Source organism: Pyxicephalus adspersus, chromosome 9 (genome assembly GCF_032062135.1).
Source record: "Pyxicephalus adspersus chromosome 9, UCB_Pads_2.0, whole genome shotgun sequence".
NCBI lineage: Eukaryota > Metazoa > Chordata > Amphibia > Anura > Pyxicephalidae > Pyxicephalus > Pyxicephalus adspersus.
In genome coordinates, this window is record NC_092866.1 from 12,463,079 (window position 1) to 12,489,209 (window position 26,131).

At 39.5% G+C, this 26,131-nt stretch overlaps 1 protein-coding gene across 2 annotated transcripts in view; it reads right to left on the reverse strand.

Annotated features, from left to right (window-relative positions):
- Positions 1-6,087: 6,087 nt before the first annotated feature.
- Positions 6,088-26,131, reverse strand: part of CPNE7 (copine 7) — an 81,756-nt gene continuing 61,712 nt past the window's right edge. For both annotated transcript variants that reach the window (XM_072422620.1, XM_072422619.1), the window contains 4 exons: positions 12,352-12,403; positions 11,941-12,074; positions 11,423-11,659; positions 6,088-11,158 (listed from right to left, as the gene is read on the reverse strand). In XM_072422620.1, coding sequence (XP_072278721.1) covers positions 11,021-11,158; positions 11,423-11,659; positions 11,941-12,074; positions 12,352-12,403 — 561 coding nt within the window. In that variant the 3' untranslated portion in view covers positions 6,088-11,020. The remainder of the gene's footprint in view (positions 11,159-11,422; positions 11,660-11,940; positions 12,075-12,351; positions 12,404-26,131) is intronic.

The window sequence follows — 26,131 nt, forward strand, 5'->3', positions numbered from 1 at the left end:
GAGAAGACCAGGCTGCTGCTTAGATTTTGCACCTTGACCTTTTTCAGGGCTTACACCATTATTAGCAATAGCGCCCCTTACAGGATCCGCCTCTCCAAGCATGACAGTAAGTTTACTACCTTTGTTTAAATTCCCTTCCGACAGGGAAGGGAATACCAGAGGAAGAATCACATTACATAGGGTACTGGGGCTAAAAATAGGGAAGTGACTCACCATATGGTCAGTGCTGACCCAAACAGTACATACTTTAGGTAACAAAGTAAAGCACACATGATGACGGCTTTAGTGAATACATTTAGTGAATACAACAGATTGGTCCAAAAGGTTGACATTTTTAAGTAGGGCTCATTACATAGCCCTTCCAAACTCCTAGCCTCCTATTGGGTGGCTCTTTTGGTGGGTGACCTTAGTAACCAATAGGGAAGCTAGAAAGGTAATGGCTGGACTAGTTTTAAGATATTTAGGTGGTGATAGCTTCCTATAGGTCTAGATCTGCTGTTGGTTTTAATGGTAAACTTCTCAAAGCTGAATTCATGGCAAACAGATCAATACAAATGAAATGAAGTTCAGGAAATTACACAACTCCACTGCAAAGCACAGCCCAGTCCTGCGGGCCAGGAGACCAGATTTTTCTCTGCTGCAGGTAAGTAGTACTTACAGGTCTCTTCTTTGCCCCAAGCCAGTGACTAGACCAGCGTTTCTCAACCAGGGTTCCTCCTGAGGTTGCTAGGAATTTTTTGAGCAATAAGCAATTTGTGCCTCTCATGTCACCTACTACTGACACCAATGATCTTTCTTGATATCTGTAGGGGTGACATTCTTCCCAATGGTCAGCAATGTAAGAGGCATTCTTCCCACTGACCACCACCCCAATATACTAGTACTATTGGCTGTAGATATAGTAATTTTAGAAGGGGTTCCCTGAAGATCTCAAAGTTTTTTCAAAGGTTCCCCTATGTTAAAAAGGCCAAGAAGCACTGCGCTAGACTGTGTAAGGAGAAGCAGCACATTAATGAGCTCATCTTTCCATCACTCTGCTTCTTATCAGCTGGATAATGGAATACCAGTTTTTAAGAATTTTTTTCTTCAGTTTCTTGTTGACCGATATCTTCCTACTCATTGTTTTCAGGGAAATGTTTTGTTTTAAAGCAATTTTATTAAAATAATGAAATGAAGTTTTTTTTCTATTCTAAACTCCAGGCCTACAACCTATACTGTTGTCTCACTTACCGCCTATCATCCCTTCCATCTGACGGCTCATTATTTACACTTATCATTCCCCAGTACATTTCTTGTCATGGCATTTCATGGTGGTCTGACTTCCAATCGCTCTCCTGACGTACGCCGCCTGTCACTCCGCTCTGTATCTCTCATCTGCCTTCCAATTTCCTATGTGAGCTCTGATAGACGGGCGCTGAGCGTTCTCGCCTTTGGCTGGATCCCAGCGTTCCACTCTTTCCAGTACCCAGCCGGTTAATCCACCAGTGCTCAGCACGGCCCAGCTCCACGGGATCAGTCATTGTTTGAACAGTGAGATCTAAATGAAATCTTAGGTTCTCCACATTGTTTGGAGGACAGCGGCGGGGAGCACAGCGCAGTAATAAAAATCTAATCTGCTAATACCGGTATCATCCCGGCTTTTGGGAAAATATACCAGTTTAATCATGACTTCAAGAGTCTCATTATATGACTGATGGGAAGCGCAGAGGACGTAGGGGAAGATACCTCCCAGGTAAATTCCTTTAAATGAAAAGATGAGCATTGGGCAAGCCCTAACCCTATCAAAGGATTTGTCCTGAGATTTACACAGCCATGCCACACAGCACATCCCTTCATGGCAGGAAAGGAGACTGTTTTTTTTTCTGCTGCAGTTAAATAACATTTACAGGTCTTGCCCCTCCCCCAGGCTGTGATTGGACAATGATGGAGAAGCAGCAGAGTGATGAGCTTATCTCACCTTTCATATTCATTGCATTCTCCTTCTAACAGAATGTTCCTTATCAGCTGGCTCTTTGTGCTGCTTCTTTTTTGTTCTACAAAACTGCATCAAGTCAAATTCAGGAATCCAAGATGAATTATTTAATACAGAGTTGTATTACATTTTGTAATAATGTAATAATGTGTTAATAATAATAATAATGTGTTATATCTGGCTGGAGATTAGCTTTAAGAATAGGTGATTTGTATCAGCCGCACCTAATGCATATTATCCTAACAAACAACCATGGAATAAATAATAAGGTGACCCCCTGAGTATACTGTAAAAATGAAATATACATTCATATAGATTTATAGATATTAAAATATGGCTATATCCTCACCACATCTTCTCATTGTCACATTGAGAAGATTCCCCTATTTTCCTGTCCCAGTGACATAGTAGGAAATAGGATAAAATCTTATTAAAGTGAGGTAAACCTTCATGTAGACAGCAGTCATTGAAACAAGTGACCCCGCTACAGAGCTGAGCTTAGGTGTGCACAAAAGAGCAATTTCCTTGGGCTTTTGAGCAGAGTAGAGACAAAAAATGAACGGGACCTGTAACAAATGCTGCAAATGTAGATCACAATTTACAAGAAAAAAAGCTCACTTTGTTCTTTCCACTATGGGTGCTAGCACCTCCCCACTGAAAATTTTCACCTTGAGCTACTGAGCTCTGTAGTCAAATCTCTTTACAACAGGAAGTAAGTATAAATAGATAGATCCACCTGGTGGCTGGTTTAAAGAATACATAATATTAATATACAATGTTTTATATTTATTTAATAAAATAAAAAATGGGGTCTATTTTTAAAGCTGTGAATCTGATATTCACTGAAACATTTGTTGGTGGAGAATCTTCCAAGGTAATGCGTTTTATTAGCAATAATGATTCTCCACCAGGTAATGAATATGGGGATGTAAAATTCACTAGTTTATAAACAGACCCCTATGTATAAAATATTATTATCTGTGCCCAGCCCAAAAATATTAAATGGAAAATTTGAACAACCCTTAGATCAGCCTTTGTCTATGGTTTTACCTTAGGGGATCCCTGGAAATAATTTTCAGGTCTTAAGGGAACCTATTCTATGAATATATTCATAGCTCACTGTACAATAATGTAGTGGTCTGTAGGAAGAATGTCTCTTATATTGCTGGCCATTGGGAAGAATATCACCCTTACAGATAGCCAAAAAGATCACTGGTGTTACATAAACTGAGCTGAGAGGCACAAGGAACCTCTGGAGAAACCGTGGATGAGAAACACTGCTCTTTATGTCTCCTTTAAAAGCCAGCTGAAGTCAGAAATAGATGTGCAGTCAGACATTGTACTATCAGCCTCCATTTATTAGTCTTTTGTGTTACAGCTGTTGTGCAGGATGTCTAATTACTGCAATCTAAGAAGGCGGCAGAGTTGTACCCGGAGCTATTCTTCACTTTCTATGCAGCCTGACTGCACTACAGTAATAAAAACATGGCTTTAACAGAGCATTAAACATCTAATAATGCTTTGTGACATTTGTGTTATAACTGATTAATAAATATTCCCCCCCCCCCGGGGTATTTGCCCCATTGTAAACCTTGCAGAGGCAGCAGCAGTCATTGCATGGCAGGACAGACTGTACATGTGTGTGCAATGTCTAAACACAGAACGCTGATCTGTGAATTCTCCCATCACCGGTGAGGAGATTCCCCTCCACACGTCTGGAAGGAGGGAGGGATTGGAAAGCTTGATGGAGGTTCATAATAACAGGATGTCTCCGATGGGGAAAGCTGAGCCTCAGGAAATCGCTGACAAGAACTTGGCAAAGCTGCTGAAATCGCACAACTGATTCACCCTTCGCGGGCTCAACTCCCTGTCGGCAAAGACGTCCACAGCACCACATGTTCATGCCACCATGTTGACAAGGGGCTGAAAAATGGTGTTAAAGCTTTCCAATTTGCTGACGCCTGTGCATTTTGGAACAGCGGGTCCAGAACACACGCTTGCTGAAGACATATGGCGACACATGGAGCGCGACCGTGCTCGGTGCCAGATGCCAGTTCCTCATGTGTAAACTGCAAGACCTTATTATCTTGCATATCATATCTGTTGACCATTACCTCTCCATTTATAGGGAACCATTTATCCTGATGTAAACAGCTCTACCACACAGCACAGCCCTGTCTGGGGACCTGGTTTTTCTCTGCTGCAGTTCAGTAACTCTTACCAGAGGCTGGAACTGGAGTAACGCGACTTGGACTTGAGTCCTACTTAAGTCGCCTAATAAACAACTTGTGACTCGACTTGGGGGTTTTGTCCAGCGACTTGCGACTCTACTTCTGGCTTTCTCCGCTGACAGCCGAAGGGGCCAGGGAGGACGACAGTGAGGCTTTTGTAACACCGCTTTCCTTCCTGCCTTCCTTGCATTCTGCAAGTCCACAGCTTTCTCCTCTGACAGCTGAAGGAGGCGGGGTGGAAGGCGGTGTTACAGAAGCCTCACTAAGTCCGACGTGCAAACGACTTGATAAATGAAGTGACTTGACTTGAGACTCAACTTGGAAGAATTCTTGGTGACTTGAGACTTGGGACTTGGTGTCAATGACTTGGGACTCAATCGAGACATGAAGGGTGACGACTTAGTCCAACCTCTGACTTACAGGTCTTGTCCCACCCCCAGCCTGTGATTGGATGGTGTAAAGAGAAGGAGGAGACTAATAAACTCATCTCTCTAACCCAACTGACCCAACAAACGAATACAGCTAGTGAAGGCAGAAGGATGTCAGATCTTTTAGTCTATCTTCTAATTTTGTGTCAGTGGAAAATACTAAAGCTGGTGGATTGGTATGACATTCAAGTGTCCATGAAGTGAGCACTGTAACTGGTGGGAACCACAACAGATCGTACTGGACAAATATGATGGCCAGGCAACTTTGGCACCTTCTGAAAAAGGTCAGGATTACAAGCGTGTGTATTGTAATATTTTCACAATGGATTTTCTTTAAAGAAGACTTACTCTGAAAGTATGAAGGATGTCATCTCTCATCACTTTCGGAAAATTAAAGTTACCTAGTTGTCTTTGGCTTCAGTACTTTAAATCGCTGAGCTGCATGCAGAAAGTACTAAATCTATTGGATCACCATGAAGTCTGCAATTTAAAATATCTTGTAAAAGTTTTATATCCGCCATTCTCAACTGGAGTTCCAGGTTTCCTCCAGAGGTTGCTGGGGGTTCCTCGAGCATTGAGTAATTTGTACCACTCAGGTCAGTTTAAGTCAGTGGTCGCCAACCTTTTCAGTCTGGCGGACCACTAAAATCACCAGCTCCGGACCATGCAAGCGCGGGGAGCCGGCTGTCAAAGGGGGGGAGGTACTTCATTTTGACATAATCCCACCCAGATCTGAGCCTGCAATAGGAGAGTGGAAGGGTTGTGTTCAGGGACAGAGCCTGCCCACTTCCCCGAGCCCAGGAACTGTACAGGGGATGTGGTCCGTGGCTCTGACCAGTGTGTCCCCCCAGCAGGGTCCCTTTCCTGACCCTGCTCGGGGTGCACTGGCCAAAGCCACGGATCCCCATAATTTTCTTGCAGTTGGTGACTGCTGGTTTAAGTAACACCAATAATCTTTTTGGCTATCTGTTATGGTAAGATTCTTCCCATTGACCATCATTCTAATATACTGTGAGCTGTGAATATAGTAATTATAGTAGGGGTTCCATAGGACCTGAAGGTTATTTAAAGGGTTCCCCATGTTAAAAAAAAGTCAAGATACACTGCTCTAGAGGTTGGTAGGGGTTATTCAAACCCCCAATCTGATGATACCCGCATAATTCCAAGTTCAACACCACTTAGTAGAGCCAGCTGCATGATATTATAAGTGTCTATAAAGGTTTTATTCCAGCCACCACTGTAGGGGGCATTCTTTCCACTGCCAACCAATTTTACCATTGACCCCCCCAAAAAATGGTTTTAGTAAAGATTCCCCACAATCTGAAAAATCCCTTCAAGGGTTTCTCAAGGTTAAAAAAGGCTGCTTATCTCTTATCCGAGATTTGATTAAAAAAAAAAAAACTTTAGCAGTAACAAGTATAGTGCACAGTGACAAAATAAAGGAAACAGACAGAGATAGAACAGATTACTTTATTAGGGACATCTCTTCCCAGGACACAGATATGAGAAGCATGCAGACCTCATAGAAGCGCCAACATACAATACAGAGGTGCACATCTGAGCCGTTCTACCTACTACAAAACAGGCAGGTTTAACTGGAAATCTGTTAACTGAACATGCACCGAAAACATGAAACTAGTCGACGTTAGCAGGGAGGATGCTGGGTGATGGCAGTAAGAAAACGTCACTGCATATTGCACAGACGACTCACCTCCCCCCAGCTCAGGCCTAGGTTCCCTGTTGGGCAATGTTCTGTGAAATATAAGTCATATCTACAGAGATGCTTGCTCAACATTTTACCTTCTGTAATTTCCTTTTTGCTGTGTACCCAAACATCTGTTTCAAGCATTCATCCACCATTCTAAAAAACGAAAGTGAGACCGTGAACACTGGACGTCTTTAGCTTATCATGCAGCCATGCCCTTGCACAGGCTATTATAACATTTATTGTGCTCAATGGGCAAAAATTACTCTTGTAATATATTTTTATCAGAACTGTTCTTCACACTGGGTCATGGCGACATTGAAGGCTATATATCCCATCTCATTCTGCTTGTAAAAAGGACCAAAGTAAAAAAATAATGTTAAGGCTAAAAACAGCATGAGAGTCATTAGAAACTCCATAACTGTTCTGACGAATGATCTGTTCTGATGAACAATCATGGCATGAACAATCAGATTCATTTTAGTCAATTTTTCATGGATCTTCCAATGTATTTTGGAGAAATTATAGCAACCAACGGGAAAGCCTTTAAACTACTTCTTCTCTGGAAGTGGGGGAGACCTCTTGTAGATAGTAGTAAGTCACACCCCCTATGACTAGTTACTCAGCTAGTTACTAGTCGGCTACAGGCTCTGCACGCAACTAATTTATTCACCTCCTGCCAATCCTAAAGTCATTTGGAGTACTTCCAATCTGTAAATGAGCACCTTATTCTCTAAGACAAACCACCATGGCAATACATTTTTTAAAGGTCTCTGCGCATCCCCCGAAGAATCTTGTTGGCGAAACGCGTTGGGGTAAGAGACGTCCCCCCCTAAATCACTCAGGGAATTTTTGTCCAGTTATGTGGTCTCATGTCCCATAAGCCTAATGGGAAAGACCCAAACATATTTGATTGTATTATACCTTTGTATGTGAGTCAGACTTTCATCTATTTGCTCTTCGCATATTATATTTTGATTGGCCGCACAAAAAAACATGCTTTCTTTTCTTGCTTCTTATTTATCATAGTTAGTTAGTTGGCTAGACTGTGCAATGTATAGTCTATGGGGCACCATAACATACCAATGCAATGATTTTACTATACTAAACCATAATGGGGAACCTATGTCTACAGTTGATGTTGACTAAATTGTGCATACGGAGTGTGAATTGTCAATAGGAAAGGTATGCTTAAGACATGAAATGGTAAGGTAATCCTAGCTCCCTATTTATACATATTTTTAGGAGTTATTCAACCTTTAAAAGAATAATTAGTTCAACCATACCTTTTCTAATGACTGATAGGAGAAACCATACCTTATATACGGGGTGAGGTGGCCAACTATACCTGATATCAACCATTCTCAACCAAGGTTCTTCTACAAGTTGTTAGGGGCTTTCCAAACTTCCATTAGATGTCGCCAGTATAGTTCTGGGGCCAACACCACTTAATAGAGCCAACTACATGATTCCAACTTGGTAGAGCTAACTGAATATGATTTTAGTTGTCTATAAAGGTTGTATTCTGGCCACCATTGTAAGAAGAATTCTTTCCATTGGGAACCAATTTAAGAGGCTTTTTTCCCAACATACCCTTAGTAACTTGGTTTTAGCAGGGCTCCCTGATAATCTGAAGGCTATTTTAATGTTTTTCCAAGAGTAGAAAGGTTGAGAATGGCTGCCTTTTTAGACCAAGCTACCAGAAATTTGGGTAATTTTGGTAATGACGATCTTCGATCTATACCCCACAACTTGATCTAGATTCAACGTCACTTTGCCAAACTTTGGTCAATGGTCAACTAAGCTGCAGATCACGGATGAAAACTGAGAATATTCAATTTTATATTGGAAGTGTATCATTTAACAATAATTTTTTTTAAGCTGCTTCTTATTTTAGAACGAACCTTTTTCATATTTCAAAAAAGCATGCAATACACAGCAGTATTAATAAAGCGAGCTGAACTCCCAATAGTAAACCTTTACAGCTATAAAACTTTCTTCTTTCAACATTGTGAACCATTATAAGCATATCATTTTAAAACTTTGTAATAATTATATAATTTATATACATATTATAATATATTTTTACTATAGTTATTATTAGATGTAAATAAAACATTTATCTATATGTTCCTTTTTGAAAAACATAATACTCCAACTGTCTGTAATATAGATCTATTCTCCTTTTTAATGGACATTAAAAATGAAATTGAGGTTTATTATTATATATCCCAAACTTTGGCCTTCCATATTTTTTTTAAGAGTGCTGTCACTACAGTATTTGACCTAAGTGCTTGTATGAGATTTCACTTAATACTTGTACAAGTCTTCCTTATACCTAACTTGTTCTCCGGCTTCCTGAAGGTCCTAAAATCCAGCTTTGCCTTTTGCAAATATTTAATTTGGCTCAATGTCGGAGATCTGGCAATGCCAAGCATCTGCCTTGAGAAGCAATCATTGCATTATGGGATGTGTGATCATGCCAGCCATATTTGCACATGGCTCCCCTTTAGGTTGCCGATTTGGTCAGTTTTATAGTCTCATTGTAATATTCTGTTCATTGGAAATGCTAACAATTTAAGATGCCCACCAATAGTCTAATGTACTCTTAGATCTCCTATATTGCACCAGCTCTTCAAACCAAACAATGTTCCTCCTTAAGGAATAAACTCAATGAGGTAGTTAGACCCCCCTCCCTTACTGAAATCCCCAAAGCAGTGATTATAAAATGCATTGGGTGAGCCCAACTTAGGGTTGCCATATACAGCCTTAGACACATATTTAGGGTTGCCACAGTCATAAGCAATGTACCCCAACTGGACGAGGACTGGGTCAAGCTGGGCTTTTGGTATGATACTTATGTTGTGTATAGGCATGGACTGATTTTTTTTATGGAGGAATAAGAATGTGTAATTCATCCTCAACACACATCAGCTACAGAAAAGACTGTGCATTTGGGGACATGTTAACTATTTTACCATCTATGGCCAGACTGCCTGTGCCTACGATCAGTAATGGCTACAGGAAAGGGCAAAGGAAACATGGCAATCACTTCCTGGGACACTCTTTAGGACAACAAGTCAACATTCCACTTTTGTAGCGAATGCTGCATTAAAGTGTTGCTTAATTACAAATTAGCTGAAGCTATTGCAAATATTTTTATCAATTATTCTAGTTACAGCCATACCTACATTTTATCATGGCAACTCTGCCCTGCCTATATGCTGCTCATAACTGTAACTTTGAAGATTCATTTATGCACAGTGCCTGCAGCTCTATAGGTCAGTGAGGGCTTGTTTTAAAACTTGCATGATAAGAATAAGCACCCAAAAAGTACTTGAATTGGCTATTCTTATAAAGCATAGGCCATACCCTAGGGGTAAATTGAGTACCAATATCTTTCAATGTTAGCCTTGATGTGGCATTGTTTTGTAGCTATAAACACTTCTTATATCCAACATCAACTTTTGTCAAAGATAAATTGCATCAGCCTTGCAAATTATTAATGTAAATGATGATTTTGTATCTTCATGTCACAATTTACATATCAGTATAGTTTAGGAGAATGTTGGGTAACTTTTGAACATCAATTATTCTGAAAAAGCAAAGTACAGTATTTATGAACTCAATTTATAATGAAAAGTCCAGAATTCAAGGTGAGGGATACGTAAGAGATGTGAAGCGTATCTGCTTATCCACAAATCTCATCCGGTTGCATTGAATCCTCTGCAGACGGCTTCAATAGACCCCAAAAGCCTTTTTCATGCACCTCCCCCTCCCACCCCAGGATCCTTTTTCTGACTTGATATTAGATGTGTTAATTTCATAGATATCAAAAGTAAAATCACATGGACTTGTGTTTTCATGCAAGCTGCTGAGACCCATGAGATCCCTTTGTAGATACTTTTAATGAGCCAACATGTGCTTGATAATTCAGATTTCTACAGGCCCTTCAGTATCTGACTGCACAGATAAGGGGAGAGGGGACTGAAACAAGCATTAATGAAGTGTTAGGTTGAGCTTTTGAAAGGCTTGCATTTCAAAAGAAACGTAGGCTGCCATCTCAGATCTTTTCTTGTAAGAATAAAAACAGAAAGCTGGATATTTGCCGGATGAGCAAGATTCCATAGCTTCTGTCCACCAAAGCCAACAACATAAAAGAACATGAAGAATGGATTGTTACTTGACCTCTCAGCCTCTGAGCATTAGGGATTAGGCTGAACGATGGTGCAGATGATCAGCACACATGGACTGTCCTTGTGTCGGCACCTATTGAAACTGCACGTCAGAAGTTCAATATAATTTGTCTAATATGTGATTTCATTCAGGGCCTCATTGGCATGACATGTTGAAAGCAAGCAACAAGACCCAAGAAAACTATCAGCAGAACAAACATTATCTGAACAATGTTGGATATATGTAATGGTTGACACCATTGAGTTCTCTGTAGATTGCACGAAGCATTGGTGTATAGAAGCCAATCAGTGCCATGAAAGTCAGAAATGCTCATTGGCCTGCACTGGAAGGATTCGTGAAGATCTCAGTTGTGAATCACCATGTCTGATTGGATGAATAGACAAGCTGTGCACAAGAGATGGTATTGTTGGGCGATAGTTGGAATGTTGTGAGTTGCAAGCCTTCTGCTTTATCCAAGGACAGGTGGGCAACATAGACGTTAAAGAGCTCATTGAGGAGAGTTGAGAGCAGAGTCCGGGGAATCTACTTTTGGACAACGTGGGGGGAAAACTTTGTAGCTATAATATTCTACCACTTGTTTGGGCACTTCAGCCAAAACGCATTTGGCCAGGGCAGCCGGAGATGCCTGAAACACACAAGCATAACATGAAAGAAACAAATCTAAAAAGATTATAAAGTGTATAAATACCAAAGTAATCTTAGTAGCTTTTCTTAAAATAAACATTCATTTACAGAGTTCAATAGCTTAATCTCAGATTACACACACACAGCTAAACGAGTGACTGGCTCCATGTATCTACCAGCTCTGCATTGCTCCATACTGACTCCTAATTATAGAATATGCAACAATAACATCAATTAACAATGCACAAAATCTAACATAACTTACATTTTTGAATTCCCGGAATGGAACAAACTGAACAATATCTCGAAGAACAGGCTCCCCTTTGGGTGCTCGCAAAATCCCGTCGTCGCCATCCAGAATCTGCATGTCTGTAAAATCTGCATTTCCGACGCCCACGATAATAATTGACATGGGCAAGTAGGACGCCCGCACTATGGCCTCCCGTGTGTCCGCCATGTCTGTAACCACTCCATCCGTAAGAATGAGAAGTATGTAATATTTCTGCAAAAAGACACATGGGGTCAGTTTGTTGGCATGGATATCATGTGGGTGGGTATTGTATTGCTGCTGGAGGAGGGATAAGAAGATGTTCCATAGGGCAAGCAATTTATTATAAGTTGGTATTTTACTGTTCTGGTTTGGAAACAAAAGCAAGCAGATTGGCTGCTATGAGCAATATCCCTCCACACACCTTTATCCACAAGTCCCAATGCTTGCCAATGCCAATACCTGCCAATGCCACCCCTCTATTCATGGGTATGCACATAGCACTGTATACCCACCGAAGCTTCTTTTGTCCTTTCCTCCTCAGCTGCCAGCCGTGCTACCCGCGATATAATCGGTGCCACATTGGTGGGTCCATACAGCTGAATTTTTGGGAGACAGTTCTGGTAGGATTCTACTATGCCCTGAATCCCTGAAAACACAAGGAAAATGATTTAGTTCTATTGAATTACTTATTATTCATCTAATAAAAAGACACAAAGAATCTTAGGCTGATCAGAACTCCAATACACATTCAGAATAAACGACAACCTTTTTCTAAAAATACTTTCATTACATTGCGGTCATGTGGTCAGTTTAAATCGAAGAATAATTATATAGATTTAATTTTTACAAAGAACCAGAAATCTCCTTCCATGCACACACCAAGCTAGAAATAAAATAATGCATTGCGGGTTGCAACCATTTACCTTCACATTCATCGTCATCGGGGTTAAAGTTGATTGCAAAATCATGTGACACCTGCAAATAATGAAATGTTAATTAGACAAAGTGTAGAGCTGGATATTACAATCATTTGATACTGAACATGAAATCATAAAACTACATTGTCCTGGCTCAACCCTGCCCAATGACAAATCAGAATTCCTACTTTAAAATTAATTATTACTGAACATTAAAGCTCATTTCTGGACAAACTTAAGCCTAATTCTTCCCCTATAATTCCCCAGCTTGTTTTTTTTTTTTATTTAATTTGTAAAACAAGCCATGCTTAACTAATCCGCTGTCTGGGTCTCTTGCCAACACCATTTTAAGGTGTAGAGTACCGAATGGCCCATATGATGCAGAATTCTGTGTGGTATGGTAGAATACTGGACACTTAGGGGATAGTTTATAAAACAAGAAATCAGATATTGCCTTGTTGGAATCCTCCAGGTCTGTGTGTTTCAATGGCAGTAATTGATTCCCACCAGGGATTATTTGTAAAAATGTCAGATTCTCTATTTTATAAATAGAGCTCCAAGTATATAAATGGTCCATATAGAGAACTCTCTTCCCAATTATTCACTTTGAGATCATTACAAAGGACAAGAGGGCACTCTTTGTGTCTGGAGGAAAAGAAGTTTAAGCTCCGGATAAGGAAGGGATTCTTCACTGTAAGGTCTGTGAAAATGTGGAATCGGCTCCCTCAGAAAGTTATTTTCAGCAACTATTATAGATTGCTTTAAGAAAAAGCTGGAAGTTTTCTAGAAGCACAGAATATAACTGGGGATTAAAGGTTTAAAGTAAAAATAACAGTGACTGTTGTTCCATGGAACATCCAATTGCCCTATGTAATCAGGAAGGATTTTTTCCCCCTGTTGAAGCAAGTTGTACCAGGTTTTTTTTTTGCCTTCCTCTGGACCAACTATGTCTTATAGGGTTTTATATCTGGGATATGTTTATTTCCCTAGTGGTTGAACTTGATGGACTTGATGTCCTTTTTCAACCTAACCCACTATATCTAAATCCAGATCTGACCACAGAAAAAGTATTCTTAATTCAATATATCAAATCTATTCTTGTTTCAGTGGCAAATGCACATTTTAAAATTTCTGATTATTTTCTGCCCCAGTGACAATGCTCACCAGGACAAGTGTAGTTCAATCTTTACAAGTAAAAATAAAAAAATGTAGCTTTAGATATACTTTAATACACACTGATACACAAATAATCCCTATTACACGGACCTCTTTATGAGAAAATAACGCTTGCCTTTTCCTTGCTTTCCCTTGCATTTACAGAGGCAAATTCCCTCCCCAAGCTGCACAACACTAAAGACGAATAAGAATGGCAAACAGCTTGTGAGCCTCCAGGAGGAAATGTCAAACATTTGCAGTTGCAGTCACCAGGCATACGAGGTCAGAATGTGACACTGATATATCATTGTATGAGAATAGCGACAGAATGGGAGCAGCAGAGGATGTAGACCGATGTAGATACAGAGCGCGGGGAGCAGAGAGGCCAAATTTACTGGAGGCCCCAGATGACCATCCATATACCTGACAGCAGGGCCAAGTCATTCTGGGATGTTCTGATGGTAATGATTAGGCCACCAGAAAAGGCCACTAATACTCCTTGGAGGAAGATCAGCCCAAGGTTCCTACATAACCCCTTCATGAACCGCTAGTCGTTATGATCTTTACTTTACCGATTAAATGAAGTCCCAGGGGATCATGCCTTAAGTGCTGGAACACAAAGCAGTTATTACTTTTCTAGGACCCAACACAGTAGGGAAACATGAGGCATGCAATATATGGGTTCCATATGTTCTTCTTTTCTGTCTATCATTACTAGACATACTGAGTTTGTATATATTTCACATATATAATCAGAGCTATATTTTATTATTTCTATTATTTTTTGACTTCTGATTTCCATTTTGCAGGTGGTTTAGGCTCTGTTTTCTTTTTTCGGCTCTGTTTTCTATTCTTTCCATTTTCTCCTACCTACACTTAGGAAGCTGAGCTTAGGTTAAACTTTACAGACACAAGTCAATGGCCCTGATTTATTAAAGTTCTCCAAGGCTGACGAGAATACACTTTTATCAGTAAAGCTGGGTGATCCAGCAAACCTGGAATGGATCTGGTACAGGATTGAAAACATTTGCTAACAAATAGCTTGACTTTTAGGAAATCCATTACAGGTTTGCTGGATCACCCAGCTTCACTGATGAAAGTGTATTCTCTCCAGCCTTGGAGAAATTTAATAAATCAGGGCCAATAAGTTACAGTAGTGACTCCTTAATCATACCCTCCCTCCCTGGGGTCTCAATTAGGGGTAAGTTGTCTAAAAAGAGATAACTGCAGCTGTATTCTTTCATTAGTCAATTTATAGTGCTCTGGGAATCCTTTTTAATATAAGAACTGAATAGTGTATAAAATATGTAAATGGATATATAAAACATTAGTTTTAAAAGTACTGTCCATGCAAAAAAAAAATGTAAAATAAAATTGCCTCAAACTATTTAGGTTTCAGTTTAATCCCTACGTAAACATTGTATTTAGCTTTCCTATGTACTGCAAACACCTGCAAGAAGAAAGTAGTTTTAAAAAATATGGACAGTATAAAGAAGTAGTGTTGGGCGGTGTATCCTTTGACTACGTTATGCAACAAAATATCTGTCATTCCAGGGGGATGGGGTATGCACAATACTATGATTTTCTGGCAAATGATGACCTCATGCATGCATATATTGGAAGAGTTATAACTTTAAAGATAACTTCACATTTATGCTATGTTAAGTTTGATGTTGAAGTTGCGGTGCAGTGGCCATGTCTTCACACTACGTAGTATCTACCTTCAGTAGTCCAATAGAGAATAAGTGGGGTGGCAGGAGCACTTCAGTAACATTCACTGCTGTCCTCTGTCACATATGAAAATACCAGTTCTTTAAGAGCCAGTGCTATGGTGCAATTTGCTGAGGAGCCGGAAAGATGGCAGCCACGGGGTGCTGTGCGGAATCACTTGCTCCAGCCGCAGAGCTGCCTTTCCCTGTTTTAGGGCTCATGTTGGCAGGCATTCTTTCGATCCCTGTCTTTGCTGTTCAAACACAAATTGATTGTTTGACAAGGAAAATCTGTGTCTGACCTGCTTTGTCCGCAGTTTAAGAACACCTAAGCCAAACTTGCTGCATTCTAAAAAAATGCAATTTAACACAGACCTACTCTCCAGAATGTCATATGTATTGCGAGATTAAATTGCTTTTGTTGTGCATTACAAATACAATAAAACATCAACCAGAGGGGTGCAGCCCTGTAGACGTAAGATAAGTAGCTTCAAGTCCAGATATTTCCAGCAATCATTTCATGTCCTTGGAACCTTCAGACAGCTACAGCCAACTGTTCAGCAGGAATATGATAGAATGCTGAGATTAGAAATTCTATTCCTAGCTTTTTATCTCCTTATTTGAGGTAGCATCATATGGTGTCATGCTGAACCTCACTATTCCTCCTTCTTCTACAGAACACAATGGCAAGATAAGATACACTGCTAATATTCCAGCCTGCTCTCCTTTTCCTCCTGGATGGCTCCTGGACCTTGGCTGCACCTTTACCATTTACTTGCCTCCATAGATTTTGTCCCCAAGATATGATGCTATAAATGAAGCTATGTTTTGTATTTTTGCTCTTGAGTTGATCATCATCTTTCTGGTCTCTATGTATATACAGTACACAGACTATGCATATGGTATAGAGCAGTGGTCGCCAACCTTTCGGACCAAATGGACCACTAAATTTATCATTTTAAATCCCGCGGACCAATAATATTACCTCCTGGCATTCTAATGCTCTGTATTTTCATGCAAAAAGCGTTTCTTTTATTGCATGAAAATTTTTTTTACATTGTAGGCTTATAATTCTTAGGCATAACTCATCGAAATATGTAAAATATTAAATAAATTTAATATAAAACTTTAAATAAAGAAAAAATTGTGAAAACTGTAATATAACTGTACAGTAGCATGTATATATATATATATATATATATAGAATACATGCATATAATTCATTGTATATACATATATTTTTAAATATATATACATATAATATAAATATTTATTTGTATTGGACTTAATACAGTTATTTTGTATTGAATCCAATACAAAATGATTTGAATTGCCACGCATGCACCAACGTCACTAGGAAACCCCGCAGAGCGTCTCCGCACACGCCGGGAAGAGATCGAAGAAGGAGGACACCGCCGGAGGACCATCAGGGACATGAAGGATGCTGGGGGATGCCAAAGAAACAAAATAAGTGGGTTTTTTATTGTTTTTTTAGCAACCCTGAGTGTGACTTGGGATTACCGCTTTTTGCATGGAAAATCCACCTCCAGTCACAATCGGGAATACCGCTTGGGGGTAATAATTTTTTTAATTATTTTTTTAATTTTTTTAAAAGATAAATACATTTGTAAAATAATGATCTTCCTAATGGTGCTGACAAGGACTGTGGCGGTTCTGATTCATTGATCAGCTCACGGTTAAGTGAAGTATTACTATTGTTACTATTATCATTAGTTGTATTATCTTTGGTATTACTAGAGAAATACAAAATATTTGTTTGCTTTTTCTCACTCATTATGAGTTTATCTCATTCCAATCCAAGACCAAACAAGAAATGATAGTTATCAAAATCAAACTATTTGATGCCATTAAATATAACAGGTATAGAAAATACACAGGTAAGGTCACACTTACCTAAAAGATCATCTTAGAAATAAATAAATAAAATAAAACAATCGGATGTGAATCGGTATTGGCGGAGCGGGGTGACTGTTGTAATGGTGGAAACAATACTGAAGCGTACGGCTCGGCAATGGTCGCCTCATACAACTTAAAACTGCAATGACGTCACGCTGCGCCTCCCTTGTTTTTCCGTCTCTATTACAGATTGTGATTTTAGTGCAAAATAAAGGTGGAAATTGTCATTAGGAATATAAGAATTTATTAGAATTTTATTTTCATTTTAATATTATTAAAACATAAAAATTACAAATAATGTCAAATTTTTCTCGCGGACCGGACAACTGGTTGGCGACCACTGCTATAGAGTACAATGTAAAATTACTTAGGTGAACTGCCCATCCCTACCAATGCTAAGAGCAGCCTCCCAACCTTTTTACCCCAAGGAACCCTTGGAATTATGTTCAGGTCTTTGTGAACCCTCTTAAAACTGATTTATTGAAGGTTAGTGGAAAAAAGTCTTCTTTATTCGTGACCAGTGGAAAGAATTTCTCCTTACTGTTGTGGCTTAAACTTAAAAGATCATTAGTGTCATGCAGCCCTCCCAGAACTTTGCAGGCATCATCAAATATGAGATCAATCAATCACAGCACAATGAATTCCTAGCAACTTCTGGAGGACCCAGGATATATGGCTTGGAGAAATACAATGATGAACTAGGCGTCCATGACACTATGAAGTCTCACTTTCTAGAAGCCAGCAGCAGTGCACACTTGGATACAAATGAAGCAATGACGCTGATCTGAACTTGGTTAGAGTAAGTTATCTTCCATGATGAAGACCTATGGAGGACTGAAGACATTTGCCTGCATGACAAGACACAACATTTTCAATCCCAGCACTTTTAAACCAGTTTGATGTGTCAAGTTCAATCACAAGGACATCTAAAAGCACAGCTTTCTGTAGAGATAATCTGGAGGTAAAAGGTTAAAAGAAATTTGAGTCTAGCTATTGAGATATTCTGTAGTTTTCACTTCAAGTTCGGAACATTCAGATTTCAAATTCTCAGTGACTTGGCTTTAGATCCATTGTTCCAAAGACTTCAAATGAATCCTTTTCTGTTGTCAGTTTGAGAATCTCAAGGCCCTAAGTGGTGGTAATTACCTGCCATTTACATCTCATTACGCCGGCTGTCTTGTCTGGTGAAAGATATCCGAGGCTGCCTGACATTCTCTCAGGAAGAATCATTTTTGCTTGTGGCAAATATAAATTCTTAGCTGATTGTACAATGTGAAAAGTAATACAAAAATGATTTATCCTGTTCAGCAAATTGCCAGCTTCATAAAATCAGTGTCTGGGCTGTCATTTGGGGGACAATAGCAATCATTGTCATAACAGATAAAAGGACATTTCAATGTGCTGCAATCAGCAGGAAGATCCACACTTAAATAGTGAAACTATACAATACTTTTATTGTTAGGTGCTTGAATTTGGGGATAGGTATTAAGATGTGGGATTTTCATTGTCCTAACCAAACTTCTCCCTTATTACCCCACTTAATTTATCACCATACCCTACACCCCCACACCCAGCTATCTCAATCACCAACAATTACACTTGTTCTACCGCTCCATAAATTAACCCTTATGATTATAATGATTATAATTAAAGATTATGTTAAACCAAATGGAGAAGCTCAGCAACCTCTTGTAACTCTTTAATGACCAAGACAAACTCTGCAGTTGTTTCCTTTTGCATATCAAAGCCCAGCTTGCTCCAGAAGTTAATGAATGTCTAGACTCCATAAAGTTTTTGTTTTTTTGCTTTGTTTGTGATTATCTCACAGTGAGGATTTTATACCGTAACTGACACCACATTGCCTAATAATATGTTGAGACAAACATCTGTCCTAATTGCATTTATTAAAATAATGTACATGTTCTGACTTACATACAAATTCATCTTAAGAACAAACCTACAGTCCCTATCTTGTATGTAACCTGGGGACTACCTGTATTGGTATTTTGGCATTTATGGGTTTGTTAAGGGGAAGCATGAATTACTTTGGATCAGGGGAAGAGGCAAACATGATAAGCCTAATTTATTAAAGCCCTTCAAGGCTGGAGAGGATACATTTTCATCAGTGAAGCTGGGTGATCCAGCAAACCAGGAATGGATCTGGTCCAAGATTTAAAACATTTGCTAACAAACAGTAAAAGACTTTAAAAAAATAATTCCAGGTTTGTTGGATCTCTCAGCCTCACTGGTGAAAGTGTATCCCCTCCAGTCTTGGAGACCTTTATTAAATCAGGCCCAATAACTGCACTTCATTTGAAATTATTTGAGAGTGCATATCACCAGCAGAAAATTTTGCCCTCCATCAGGTTGGCTACCATATTGGAGCTCAGTGTGCTGATCTGGTTCTTTTCTAGACTGAGGATGTGTATGGGGTGAGGGGGCTGCAGGCGTCCAAAAGCGCAGCATAGAGGGTTAATGTAAGTAGATATTATGGAGATTACAAAAATGTTATTAGCAGATGCTGGAAATGCAGCAATAGGATCCCTTTAGGAGTTATTTGACCCTTTTTGCACTATTACCTTATTAATATTTGATTTGTCAGAAAAGCACTTACACTAACATTGAGAAAATAAATAATATTCCTAATGCTTTCATATCTATGTCACGTGGGATGTACAGAACCCTAAGACATGCATTACCTAGAAAATATGAATTAAATTATTTTTTTGAATGGTGATTTGTAGCAAGAAATAGAAAATATCTACAATTTTAAAAGCTGTCATTCCTAATTTGTTGCAGGTAAAAGATAGAAGCTGCTTTGAACTTACAAAATTCTTCTACCTAACCAATAGAACCGCTTTGCCAAATTATATCAGACTGCTAGAAATTACTGGCAAGATAAAAATAGTTCTTTTATAAATTATTTTTTTTTTGAAGCAAAAAAAAATAAAATTAGCAAAATAGATACAAGAATAGTAAACAGAAATCAAAGGAAGACATAAACAGTACAAAAATAATATAAACAGATTCTGAAGATGACCAAGTAAGAATAATATGCAGAATAAAAACGTGCAAATGATCAAAGCAGAATCTTTCACTTAGTAACAGTAATAAAGCAATACAAATTCCCAAGTATACCTAGCCAATTTAAATTTGTGAAAGTGGTTTTCCTATTATGTTAATATTTGGTAGGAAAGAGGAAGAGAGGGGGAGTATTAGCAAGCTAAGAGAAAAGCTTAGACAAAAGAGCGTTAGAAAGAACCTTATGGTTGCTCTGGTAAGATTAATGACTTGTATTCAGAGGAAAATCTGAAATCATGCCAATAGAACAAAGTATGATAAAATTAGTCTGAGGTGCCATTAATGGGCTGTTATGTCCTCCATATGCATAATGGTTTAATAATAGCACTAACCAAACTACAGGAGACTGCTAGTGTCTTATGCCAAGATACAGTGGGGTATCGAAGTATAAATAGCTGTTGGCAAATTATTAACTGCTAGAGATTTATGCCAAAATACAGTGGAGTGACAACGAAGAAGTAGCTGCTGTCAAATTATAGTAGACTGCTACAAACTTAGGACTGTTACGGACTATAGGGCAGGGGTGGCCTCTGCCCTATGCAAGCCAAGTTTTTTGGCTTGCGAGCTACTTTTAAAATGACCGAGTCAAAATGATCTACCAGCAACAAAAACTTGGACTTAATAACTCCTGTGCGCAGTAGTTTATTTTGAAAGGCAGGGCTCCGCGATCTACTCACATTGCCTTTGTGATCTACCGGTAAATGGAGATCCACCTCTTGGGCACCCCTGCTATAGGGGATTGCTGGAGACTAGTGCCATGATACGGGGTGGTGTTCAAGGTAGATATAGCTGCTGATAAGTTATAGGAGACTGCTGGAGACTTGTGCCAGGATACGGGGCGGTGTTCAAGAAGTAGCTGTTGGCAAATTATAGTAGACTATATATTTTGTTGCCCGATTCCCATGCACCTAGATGCATCACAGATGATGGCAGTCTCCCCTTTTTTCTGAACTACATGCATTGGTCTAGAAGGACAGTGACTTATCATGAATAAATAGATGCTTTGATGGCAGTCCTCTGAAAACCTCAAGGGACAGATACTACAAATTGAACATTATAGTGGATGATTAGTTTGGGATACCACTATCTCTGTTGTTGTGGATTTAACCTCACCCTATACCTGGCTCCATACCAGGTGACAAAGTGCACTTGTAGTTGAATGGCTTTTTGTGCTGATACATCTATTGTCTGTACTAATTACATCCCGAGGAAGCGGACATAGTCTGCGAAATGCATCGGATGATACCTACATATGTAATGTGTACAATGTATGTTATGTCGTTATTTAACTTCCCGTGAATTTCTATAATCGGGAGAGGCATGAATAAACTTTTTCTAAAACGATGTACCGGTAAATAAAATATGATAATTTTATGATATTAAACTGCCGTTAAAGTCCCACATTTTGATACTTTTGATACTAAAATTATAGTAGACTGCTACAGACTATAGGAGACTGCTAGAGACTTGTGCCAAAGTAAAAGGGGAGTTCAAGTAAAATCTGCTGGAGACTTATGCCAAAATACAGAGGGGTATCAAGGTAGAAGTAGCTGCTTTCAAATTATAGCAGACTGGTACAAACTTAGGTTACAGACTATAGGGCACTGCTAGAAACTTGTGCCAGGATACGGGTTTGTGTTCAAGGTATAAATAGCTGCTGATAAGTTATAGGAGACTGCTGGAGACTTGTGCCAGGATACGGGGTGGTGTTCAAGGTAGAAGCAGCTGCTGGCAAATAATGTAGATTGCTACAGACTATAAGGGACTGCTAGAGATATATGCCAAGGTAAAAGAGGGGTTTAGTGAATGGCAAATTATAATCTTATGTCAAAATACAGTGGGTTGTCTAGGTATAAGTAGCTGCCGATAAGTTATAGGAGACTGCTGGAGACTTGTGCCAGTATACGGGGCAGTGTTCCAGGTATAAATAGCTGCTGATAAGTTATAGGAGACTCCTGGGGACTTGTGCCAGGATACAGGGCAGTGTTCAAGGTATAAGTAGCTGCTGATAAGTTAAAGGAGACTGCTGAAGACTTGTGCCAGGATACGGGGTTGTGTTCAAGGTATAAGTAGCTGCTGATAAGTTATAGGAGACTGCTGAAGACTTGTGCCGGGATACGGGGTGGTGTTCAAGGTAGAAGCAGCTGTTAATAAGTTATAGGAGACTCCTGAGGACTTGTTCCAGAATACGGGGTGGTATTCAAGGTAGAAGCAGCTGCTGGCAAATAAAGTAGATTGCTATAGACTATAAGGGACTGTTAGAGATATGTGCCAAGGTAAAAGAGGGGTTTAGTGGATGGCAAAATACAATCTTAAGTCAAAATACAGTGGGGTGTCTAGGTATAAGTAGCTGCTGATAAGTTATAGGAGACTGCTTGGGACATAAGCCAAATACAGGGGTGTTAAAGGCTGTGTATCAGCTGGCAAGTTATAAGAGACTGCTAGAGAAAGGTGTCCCATATACCTAACAAGGTAAATTAAGGTAAGTGTCCATACAATCTGTAATTGAAATAAGTAGACACTGAGCTCAACAGTAACCCTGATCACACTGGCATTGAACTGGAACCTTTTCACTACCATTTATTTTTTTGCTGTGGCCAAGATCTGATCTTTGAGCTAGGGGTTCTATTGGGTTGTTAGCTAAATAATATTTGCTATGGATACTTATAAAAAGAATCTGGGTTATGTCTATAGAAAGAAGAAAAACGCCCTGTACTTCAAAGTATTGGGAATCATGTGAAATACCACCATGACAATAAAGCTGATTGGCCAATCAGGTACTCTGTATTATCACATGTGCAGGGTAGTATGTTGCTCTGTGTGAGTTCTAAATTAAAGCTTACACATGGCTTTCCCTCTCTTTACTCCCAATGGCCACATGGTAAGGAAAGGTATAAGTAGCTGGTGGAGCTGCCATTGCCCTATATAGACTGGGCACCGCTTCTTTTGAAGTTCATATGAGCAGCACATACAATGACATTACTATTACTTCTGCACTTTGAAAGTGATGTGGAATAAATGATTCATTCAGCATTGAATCCACAGTAAGAAGTTCAGCCGGGAGTGAATGCTGCAGCTTCTGATTGGATGCCACAAACAAGAGGAGAGCACATTTCACAGGGAAAGTGGATCAAGGACAGAGTATAGCTGCAGGAAATGTGACGTGAAGGGATGGCGGAGACGTATAATGTGCGCTGGCCTCAGGAGAAGAGAATGTATAAGTGACAAAGCTCTCACTTCTAACACCAACTTTCTCTATAGACAATGTTTATTTCATGTACTGCTCATCCATAGACTTGATTATAAAAGCATTAGATGCCATTAACTCTTCATGGGTCAGATATAAAGGTTTGAAGCTGAACAGCAAGCATGCAGCTACATAGACAGATGAAATATTGACATGGGAGCTGTTCAGTATTTCTCCATCCAATTCCAAGATTTACATTGCTCTTCCAAGGATGGTGACCTGATTTTTTTTTGGCTTCAATTCAGTAACACTTACAGGTCTTGCCCCTCCCCTAGCCTGTGATTGGACATGAAAGGAGAAGTGGCAGACTGATAAATTAGTCTTAATCCCACTTCACAATGAAGTTTCTTACAATGCAGCTTAAGTGATTGGCTTTTTGTGGCTTTGTTTGTCCAGGGTCGCAATTTACAAGCAGAAAAGCCCTTTCTATTGTTATTAGGCAGTTCAGCCAATTCTAAACCCCAACCCAGAGCTGTGATTGGATAATTAGGGAGTAGCAGCAGACTGATAAACTAGTCTTCCTCAAACTCGCGCTGCGTAATATGTTGGCGCTATATAAATCCTGTTTAATAATAATAATAATAATAACTCCACTACCAAGTTTCTTGAACTGCAGCTCAACTAATTGGCTTTGCGTGGCTCTGTTTTTGAGTTTTGCAATTTAGAAACAGCACAACTTCTTCTATGGGTATTAGGCAATTCAGTCAATGCCAACCCCCACCCTAGAGCTGTGATTGGACAATGAAGGAGCAGCAGAAGACATATGGGCTAATTTACACTGTTTGTCCCATTTGGGGACATATCTCCTTTTTCCTGTCCTGGAGAGATCTCCCCACTGGAAACACAGCCAGCAATGAACAATTGGTAAATGATTACTGTCTGTGCCACCCTGGGGGTGATGGTGCATAGATCCCCTCTTTGTGATCACACAGGAATTGGGAAAAAATATCCCTAATGAGCAACAAAAAAGTATAAAAACCTTTTCAGTGGAAGAACCTTTACCAATGATACAAAAAGCTGATTACAGTAAATTATATCTGAAAAATAAATGAATCCAGGTTGTAGATTCCCTTTAAGGAGCAAATGCTGTACTGAAGCAAGCAATTCTAATTCAATGCGCTTATTTCTCTATCACTTAGCAAAAAGATCATTTCATTTAAGTAGGACAGCCATCTTTAGAGTTCGCCCCGGGGCCCCTCTTGCCTTTACTGGGGCCTGGTGCCTGGAACGCACTTCCTATACACTGATCTAGTTAAACAGCCATGTAGGATTAGTTCACAGACAAGCGTCGTGCCCAGAAGGAGGACTGGATGTAAATAATATTATGTTACTGCAAGGAGAAATCTTCATGGTTTTCCCAGCCTACAGCACAGCAGCATTTCCTATAAATGAAATAAAAGAATAATGAATATTGTCAGCCATTGCTATACTGGCTCTGACAGCATGGAGAGGATAGCCGGAGGGCAGCTGCCTGTAACGTATATCCGGTACTGGGAGCAATATGCCGGCCATCATGGCCAATCTCCTATTCTGGCTGTCATGCTAATCCAATGGCTTTATTATTTCCAAACTTCTGCCCTGGAACTGAATCCGGAGTTCTGACTTCACTTATAGTTTACATGCAACATGCTTGTTCCAGATCAATGCTAAAGCATAAGCCAGCCAATGGGAATCTTCTGCAGATATGGAAGCCCCCCGATTTCCCTTATCACAAAGGACATTGATTTGTGTGGACCTTAAAAGAATTACAACTAAAAGGAGAGTTGTTTAGAATGGGAGATGAAAGGATGTAAGGTATTGGGAGATGGAGAAAGTATTGACATGCATTCATGAACATTTGATGGGTACGCTGGTAAATGGTGGTGGTGGTGCAGTTGCTCTTGCTACATGTTGTAAAGGATTATGGGTTACCTGCTGTCAATTAGAACCCTTTAACTCATTGAAACTGAATGTAAATGCTTGCTAATGTTGTTTGGAAAGTAGTCCTATTTAAAGGGGGATTTTTACCAATACCAAAATGGATTTGGTTTTAAAAAAATGCCACTTACTTTTACAGGTGAAAATTCCTTGATCTAACTAACCTAAATCCAACTAAGATAACTGAGTCCAGTAGGTCCTGTGCCGTCCCAGCTCCTCTCTTCTTTCTGGCCCAGACGAAACATCGGATATGGCCATATTTTTCTTACATGTTCCGCTCCCATAACCCAATCTGCAAAGGTGTAAAATCGGGTGATGTGTCTTCTGTGAATGTGTGAGATCGACCTCTTTTTTTCTTACATTCTTACATTCTTTTTTAAAGCATTGAAAAGAAATTCCACAATGCTCTGGGAATCCTTTTTTATATGTACTCTGTGGATTAAATGTTCAATTTTAAAACAAAGGTTACCTATAAAAAGTAATAAATAAATAAATACAGTGGTACCTTGGTATAAGTCTGCTTTGGAATAAGTCCAACTTGGTATAAGTCCTGTTTGGACATGAACATTTTTGCTTGGTACACAACCTTTGTGCTAGAACTTGTATGGGTCAAAAAAAGTCATAACACCGCGCACTACCCTTATTTACCTCTCTCCAGACAAAGCCACGACTGCCTACGAGCGTCAGTACGCCAGTTGCCACCATTCAGTGAACAACCGGCACTAAAACTCTCTGTAAATTACATATCATCTCCTCCTCC